Source organism: Elgaria multicarinata, chromosome 19 (genome assembly GCF_023053635.1).
Source record: "Elgaria multicarinata webbii isolate HBS135686 ecotype San Diego chromosome 19, rElgMul1.1.pri, whole genome shotgun sequence".
NCBI classification, from domain to species: Eukaryota; Metazoa; Chordata; class Lepidosauria; order Squamata; family Anguidae; genus Elgaria; species Elgaria multicarinata.
Window position 1 is genome coordinate 18,162,906 of NC_086189.1, and position 8,082 is coordinate 18,170,987.

The following is an 8,082-nucleotide window of genomic DNA, read 5'->3' on the forward strand; positions in this document are numbered from 1 at the left end:
GTCTTGTACTTCTCCCAAACTTCATGCTGTCTCTAGAGCACACCGATAATCTCCGTTTCACTGCTCCTTGGTCCGATCTGTCATCGCTGACCCCCTGAATCGGCAAGGGCTGCTAGCACTTAAAAGGCTTCTAGACGGTGCTCCAAAAGCAAATTCAAAGCTTGGGCGGGAAAAGATGTCAAAGTTAAGGATATGTGTAAGATAAAAGTGGAGGCTCTGCCTCACAAGTACTTCTTCCTCACATCCCAAATTCAACACCTTTAACCTTTGCATTGTGTGTGGAATACCTGGAGAGAAGCACAGCAGCTGTCAAAACCCACCTAAACCCTTGGCAGAAGCTAGGACAGGATTCAAGCGACAGAGAGGGTCAAGATTCAAGTAAGCTCTGCCTTACAAATTCATAGAATAGCGGAGTTGGAAGGGGCCTACAAGGCCATGGAGTGCAACCCCCTGCTCAATGCAGGAATCCACCCTAAAGCATCCCTGACAGATGGTTGTCCAGCTGCCTCTTGAATGACTCTAATTATATTGGTTTTACGCTGCATCTTTCACAGGGGAGCTATTGATCACAAAGCTGCCACTCAAAGAAGCAACAGAAAACATACCCAACCTGTAAGCCTCATTCTCCCTGGATAACCACTTCCAGAAGGCTAAGCGTACTAAGTCTGTTGTAACAAGTACAGTCTCGAGGCACCTTATTCTGACATAAGCTTTCATGGACACTGTCCACAGAAGTCTATGCCAGAATTAAGTGTATGAGTTTCAAGGTGCCACAGGACGCTTCGTCGTTCTTGTTACTCATAATCCTCTCCAGGCACGAAAAGGAGAAGTTAACCTGACTGAGTCTTGTGGTGTTTTGATAGACAGTGGATTTTAAATAAGACAGTGGGTTTAAAATCCACTATCAACTGCTGAAGGGGTGTGTGAGAAGCAGCCTTAGCTGTAGCCAGCTTGATACTCTGCTCTGAGAAAAGAAGCCCCTGATGCTTCGTGTATCAGGGAACCTGTAGACAGGAGCTGCCAGGCACAGCTATGCAAGACCTGGTCTCCCCACAGCCTTTGTGCAATTGCGTATTAACTTGACCCAAATCCAGTGTAAGTAACAAATTTATTGTTGTCACTTGGGAGGGTAGAAAAGTTCTCCACAGAACGCACACGACCCAGTTTGTTAAATAGAATGGTTTCAAGGTGAACACTTCTATGCCCCCTCCTCCTGGTAAGTTAACCTCTCCTCTCCCCCCCCACCCCCCCGCCCGGACATTTATCAACTGCTAACGAAAAGCAGTAAACAGCCACTTCGGGCTAGCATTTCCAACTCCACTTGAGTGAAGATTCTGGTCACATTCCAGATCTAGAGTTCAATAGTTTAAACAAAAGTTCAGAGTCCAATATTTACAGCGTGTCCAACGTTCAGGAAGCCACGGCCTACAATTCATCCTTCTCCCCCGCCGCTTCCTCCTCCTCGCCGGGGGGTGGGGGCCCTGCGCTGCCATAGAGCTTGCCCACGATGGGCTGGACCACCTCTTCCAGCTCCTTCTTTTGAGCTTTGAAGTCTTCGATGTCGGCATCTTGGTGGCTCTCGAGCCATTCAATCTTCTCCTCCACGGCCTTCTCCATCGTCTCTTTGTCTTCCGACGACAACTTGCCACCCAGCTTCTCCTTATCCCCGATCTGGTTTTTCAGCGAGTAGGCGTAGCTTTCCAGTTCGTTCCGGGCATCGATCCGCTCTTTCAGCTTCTTGTCTTCCTCGGCAAATTTCTCCGCGTCGGTCACCATCCTCTCGATCTCTTCCGGCGTCAGGCGGTTCTGGTCGTTGGTGATGGTGATCTTGTTCTTGTTGCCTGTGCCTTTGTCCTCAGCGGTGACGCGAAGGATCCCGTTCACGTCGATCTCAAAGGTGACCTCAATCTGGGGGACGCCCCGGGGAGCGGGAGGGATGCCAGTCAGGTCAAAGGTCCCCAGCAGATGGTTATCCTTTGTGAGAGGACGCTCTCCTGCAAGAGGGGAGGGGAGAGGAAAAAAAAGAGACCTGGTTCACATGGAGGAATCACAGTAGATTATGCTGAGGCAATCTGTGCAAATATGGAGCGATGCTTTAAAGTCCTCCTCCTATCATTTCTGTGAAGGATGACCATACACCATGTGTGCCCAACCTGCTGCCTGCTCTCCAGATGCTTAGGACTGCAACTACCATCATCTGCGAATGATGGGAATTGCACTCTGAAATATCTAAAGGGTGCTACAGTGAGGCAGGCTGCCCTACGTCCTAGCACATTAGCGTCCCCCACAAAGGGGCTGACGCACGCCTTTCTGGCTCACACGAGACAGGAAACACCCGTGTCTACAGGAGGCGGTCCGTTTACCTTCACAGACTTTGATTGTCACCGTCGGCTGGTTATCGGAAGCAGTGGAGAAGATCTGCGACTTCTTGGTGGGGACAACCGTGTTCCTTGGGATGAGCTTGGTCATGACTCCGCCGACCGTCTCAATGCCCAGAGTTAGAGGGCAGACGTCGAGGAGCACCAGGTCACCTGAGGAAGAACAAGGTTAAAGCAACAGCCAATAAAAGCACTACCGCCTGACCTCTCCCAACTATAGCTGGATTTGCTGCCACTCTAAAGACAAAAGGGAACGCATGAACGGAGCTTCCATGCCAATCCCGCCGGCTTTTCACCCCTCCAAGCTGTCCTTCTTTGAGGACCTACCCAACACCTCTGGCAACGTTTAGGCCACCGCACTCACCAGTATCTTCCACTCCTGAGAGAACACCAGCTTGGACGGCAGCACCATAAGCCACAGCCTCGTCCGGGTTGATGCCCCGAGAGGGCTCCTTGCCGTTGAAAAATTCCTTCACCAGCTGCTGAATCTTGGGGATTCGGGTTGAGCCACCCACCAGCACGATTTCATCAATGTCTGACTTCTTGAGGTCTGCATCCTCCAGGACTTTCTGGACAGGCTTCATGGTGGAACGGAAGAGATCCTACAAGACGAATTCAAAAGCCACTGAGTGGATGTCGCTGTGCGGACAGTGCCTCAGAGAGGGAGGGCCGCTCAGGGTCAGACTGGCCAACTCCACTATATAGCATCTCATTTTTGGAAGCCGCCAAAACGTTATGAACTAAACCTTGTCTGAACAGCTATTTTATTCAGCTGCTAATGTAATTTGATTGGTACGGTGCCTGAAATGGAACAGAGTAATTCTCCCAAATGGGTTACAAATTTGGGAACCAGTCATGTTTCTGTAACCCTAAGTGCTTTCCAGGGAAATTGAGCCTCTTTGAGTCCAAGGGCTCAATTCCAAACTACCAGCAAACTGTAACTTAAACCCTGTACTACTGGAAAGAAACTGAAAAAGCCAGGAAACAACCAAATAATTAGCAGCTGAGGTAAGGGGGAAGTGGCCACCTCGAGAACCCCAAAGGGATGTGTTTGCACACCCTCCCCACAAGCAAGCCGGATTTGGCCTGTGGACTTGAGGATTTGCACCCTTGTTCTGAGTGGTAGATCCAACTCTGCCCTGAATCCAAGGTACCTACCATGTTCAATTCTTCGAATTTGGCCCTGGTCAAGGTTTCAGATAAGTCTTCTCCTTCAAAAAAGGACTCAATCTCAATCCTGGACTGGTGCTGAGAGGAGAGGGCTCTCTTGGCTTTCTCCACTTCTCGTCGGAGCTTCTGAACGGCTCGGTTGTCCTTGCGGACGTCCTTCCCGGTTTTCTTCTTGTACAGCTTAATGAAGTGCTCCATCACCCGCTGGTCAAAGTCTTCCCCACCCAGGTGAGTGTCGCCGTTGGTAGCCACGACTTCAAAGACGCCGTTGTCGATGGTGAGGAGGGAGACGTCGAAGGTCCCGCCCCCCAAATCAAAGACAAGGATGTTCTTCTCGCCTTCTCTCTTGTCCAAGCCATAAGCGATAGCAGCAGCAGTACTGTCAGGAAGAGGCAGTGTTAGCACTCTGGACCTCCACGGCACATTTCAAGACTTCACTGAAAGCGTTTATAGCTCACTTTTCATTCAAATGACTTACGGTTCATTGATGATTCTCATGACGTTCAATCCAGCAATGGTGCCTGCATCCTTCGTGGCCTGGCGCTGGGCGTCATTGAAGTAAGCTGGTACGGTGACGACAGCGTGAGTAACCTGGAAGAGCAGGATGAGAATTAAGCCCCGTTTCTCTTGCCTGAAGCTGTAAGAACACCCAGGAGCTCGTTTTGAGGAGGGAACAGGGGTTGTCCTTCCAAGATTACTTGGAGAAATGGGTGCTTCCCCACTCCCAAGCTGGGCTTCCAAGGAAAGCAAACAGGTACAGGCTGCCCAGTAAAAAACACTCACAAAGCTTGCTTCTTCTGTTTGCTTCCTTCAAGTGAAAAACAAGTTACTCACCTTCTTTCCCAAGTAGGCCTCGGCAGTCTCCTTCATCTTCGTCAGAACCATAGCTGAAATTTCTTCAGGGGCAAACGTCTTCATTTGTCCTCCTCCAATATCAACCTGAATATAAGGTTTCGACTTCTTTTCAATTACCTGTTAAGAGAAATAGAATTGAACATGGTTACAAACTTGAATCATCACACTGACAACATTAACAATGCGATTTCGGGATTCTTTTGCGCATGCTGCAAGCTTAAAAAAAAACGAACAAAAACGCACTTCAGAGAGTATATAAAACCCAACAGAAACAGACGGGATAAAATGCATACCTTGAAAGGCAGGTATTTGACATCCTGCTGCACGGAAGGGTCATTCCACGTTCTCCCAATGAGACGTTTGGCATCAAAAACTGTATTCTCCGGGTTGGAGGTCAGCTGGTTCTTAGCTGCATCCCCAATAAGACGTTCTCCTTCTGGAGTGAAGGCCACGTAGGAGGGAGTAATTCTGTTGCCCTGGTCATTGGCAATGATCTCCACACGCCCGTTCTTGAAGACACCAACGCTGTGGAAAAGAATAGAAGTCATCAATAGACTGACAGCAAGACAGGTGTAAGACGCATCTAGTTAAGAACTTGCTTCTGTGAAGAGATGATGCAAGTCAACTAGAGCCTTATAGCCTGCTTGGATCGACCCTGATGTTTCAGACCAAGGCTCTTGTTTTTAGTAGCAGTACTGGAAACACGGTCATGTAATCATTTGCAGAGGAATATGCGGTGGGGCCATAGCTCAGTGACAGAGCCCCTTGCTCTGCATGCAGAAGGACCCAGGTTCAATCCCTGGCATCTCTCAGGTAGGACTAGAAAGACATGCCTGAAACCCTGAAGAATTGCTGCCTGCCAGTGTTGATGGTGCTGGGCTAGATAGACTCAGTAGAACGACGATTCATTAAGTACCTAGTATGTCTTGTGTTGCTACTACCACGTTGTGCAAGAACGCTAAAGTGGATATACAATTCCAAGTTTTTACACTAATTCAGTAATATGACTCACTGTTCCTGCATCAGATCTTATCTGTATTTTGCAACCAGTATACATCAGACCATAAACCAGCTTTCCCCAACCTGATGCCCTCCAGATGTTTTGGACTCCAACTCCCATCAGTCCCAGCCAACATGGCCGACAGTCAGGAATCCTCAGAGCTGTAGCCCCAAAGTGTCTGGAGGGTGCCACATTAAGGGAAAGGCTGCCATAAACTGCTCAAGGCAAGGGCCCACATAGTAGTTTAAAAGGAAGTATGGTCCCTTCTTCTACATACCAGGAGTATGTGGTTCCCAGGTCGATGCCAACAACGGTCCCCACATTTTCCTTTTTGTCATCGTCATCAGCGAACACGCTGCCGACAAGCAGCAGGCAAACAAGAAGGTACTTCATGCTGTCCTCACGTTACGTCTCACACACCAGCTAAAAAAACACTGTGGAAAGAGAAGCCAAATGTCAATTGCAATACTAGGCCAAAAGAGGCCACAGAACACCAGGGAATGTTCTCAAAGTGGGAGCAATACATAGCAGTATCCCTGGTCCTGCAAAGATCCAGACTGCAGCAGAAGCAAAAGAGGCAGAAGCTTTAAAATAGTTATTTTCATCAGTAAAGTTAAGACTTCAGGCATCAAAAAAGAACAACACGTGCTGTGTCAGCCCAGCCCCCCTGGCCCACAATCTCACTCAAGGCCTAGAAAAAAATTCTATTCACAGGAAAGGAAGCAAAAGGCTCAGAGGAAATGACGTTCGTTTCTTCCTCAAAGCCTGCTAGCTTGGCGGTCCAGTCACTTGGCAAGGAATGATTGCATTTGAACAGAGGCCCAACCCACTCTTTTAGTAACTTTTACATACAACCCCTGAAAAGAGAGAGAGGCGGGGAGGGTGAAAAATCAGCATTCTTTATACAGAAGCTTTTCTGTTACCCTTATATGGGTTGGACTCCAACTCCCATAATTGCCAGCCACAATTATGGGAGTTGCAGCCCAACCCATCTGGGGGGCACCAAGTTTGGGACGGTGGGTACAGGGGAGGCCAACAAGTGCATGCTGCATTCACCCAGCCTGAAAACAGAAGGTCATATGAGCCTTGTATGTGGTCCAAACAGTCCCAAGCCCCAGAAGCAAAGCAATCCAGTCCTCATTCCTGGACCAGCAACATCCTCTATACCAGAATTACCCAACGGGATTGCCTCTCGATATTTTGGACTCCAACTGTCCATAATTCTTCACCCCAGCTGATAGGAGTTGCATTAACACATCTGGAGGGTAACACGTTGGGGAAGGCTGCTCTATTCACACAAACACTCGCTCTTCCATTTCTTTCCCCCCTAAATTCTTGGCATATGGAGTCACTCTAAGCCTAGATGACACATAATCACTGCAGCCTCGCATAGAAGAAAACCACGGGGGCAAACGGAGCAGGGTGAGCAGACCTTAACTAGTGCACCCACAGAGCTATGACAGCTGTTCCCAATGCCCCCCAAACCCGAGCAGGAGACAAGGCATCGAGGCATTAAACTTGTACGTGTTTAAGTGGGCCTTTTCTTTTTGAAGCTTAATGACCCCCCTCCTTTTTCCAAGTCTTGGACTCCCTCGCTCTTCCTTGGAAGAGGCCAAATGGACCACAAGAGGGGGAGAACGGCCAGGCCAAGCCAAACAGCTGTTAAAAGCCCTTTTATTTGCTCTAAGGCAGGCTTCCCCATCTTGGGGTCCTCCAGATGTGTTGGACTACATCTCCCACAATCCCCCAGATTGGGGCAGTCTGTTCAAAGGCATTTCTCTGTGATGTAGGTTTCAGGGAAGTTAAGAAATTAAAAGAGAGAGAAGAAGAAATAATGGGGATCTAGAGAAGACGCTGGACTACAGGTCCCATCATACCGAGCAAGGCTGGCAAAGGATGATGGGGAAGTAGAGCCCCCCCCCCGGGATGCTGCCAGGTTTGGGCAAAGAAGTTGAGGCGCTGTCCACGGTGGCTGGGGATGATGGGGACTGCAATCCAATAGCTTTGTAAGGTGCCAGATGGGGGGGGAAGAGCACAAGGTGCTGTCTATAGTGGTTGGGGAGTGATGGACGCTGTAGTCCGGCACCTCTGGAAGGCGCCAGCTTGTTGGGGGGGGGAAGAGTGCTAAGAGTTGTCTGCGGTAACTGGGGATAATGGGGAATGTAGTCCAGCAAGGGCGAAGTTGGGGAAAAGCAGGCATAGATTATTGAAGACGGAATATATCCAAGCTAGGGTTGATGGGTTGTGTGATACCCCTTTGGAGGGAGCCAGGTTACGGAGGGTGGGGGGAAGGCCATGCAGGCTGGGGATGATGGGCGCTGTAGTCAAGGGAGGGACCAACGAAGCCCCCACCCCTCCGCCCAAGGCCCCGGCGGCGCCAGGCCTTACCTCTGACTGCCACGCGATGCCCGTCCGCACGATCCGCCGCGCCTTGGCTCTGCGCCCTCCCTGCCGATCTCTACCCCGGCCTGAAGCTCAATCGAGTACTCGGGCCTAGGCGGGCCTCGGCGCTTATATATCTTCCCGCAGCCTTGCGTGGAGGCTTGCGATTGGACCTTGTCCGCTCGCTGGAGCCTCCCGATTGGTCGCTCTCCACCAAGCTGGCCGTCGCCGATTGGCCCGCCCGGTTCGTGACGTTTCGGGGCCCGCCCTCGGCCGCGTCTCTCTCCTTCCCTTCTC

General features: G+C 50.1%; 1 protein-coding gene across 1 annotated transcript; it reads right to left on the reverse strand.

The window, feature by feature from the left end:
• Window positions 1-1,243: 1,243 nt before the first annotated feature.
• On the reverse strand, window positions 1,244-7,878 carry HSPA5 (heat shock protein family A (Hsp70) member 5). The gene is made up of 9 exons (XM_063144881.1): window positions 7,792-7,878; window positions 5,681-5,837; window positions 4,697-4,928; window positions 4,383-4,520; window positions 4,027-4,139; window positions 3,537-3,927; window positions 2,743-2,980; window positions 2,364-2,531; window positions 1,244-1,994 (listed from the first exon to the last, which is right to left on the reverse strand). The coding sequence occupies exons 2-9, from the start codon at window positions 5,794-5,796 to the stop codon at window positions 1,426-1,428; spliced, it is 1,965 nt and encodes a 654-aa protein (XP_063000951.1). The 5' UTR covers window positions 5,797-5,837; window positions 7,792-7,878; the 3' UTR covers window positions 1,244-1,425.
• Between the last annotated feature and the right edge of the window lie 204 nt (window positions 7,879-8,082).

What these genes read in the sequence shown, in the direction of transcription:
- HSPA5 (XM_063144881.1), bottom strand. Translation starts at nt 5,796, where the DNA reads ATGAAGTACCTTCTTGTTTGCCTGCTGCTTGTCGGCAGCGTGTTCGCT. An exon ending in AATTCGAAGAATTGAACATG is followed by an intron (nt 2,981 to 3,536) that starts GTAGGTACCTTG and finishes TTCGTCTTGTAG; the next exon opens with GATCTCTTCCGTTCCACCAT. An exon ending in GACAATCAAAGTCTGTGAAG is followed by an intron (nt 1,995 to 2,363) that starts GTAAACGGACCG and finishes CCCCTCTTGCAG; the next exon opens with GAGAGCGTCCTCTCACAAAG.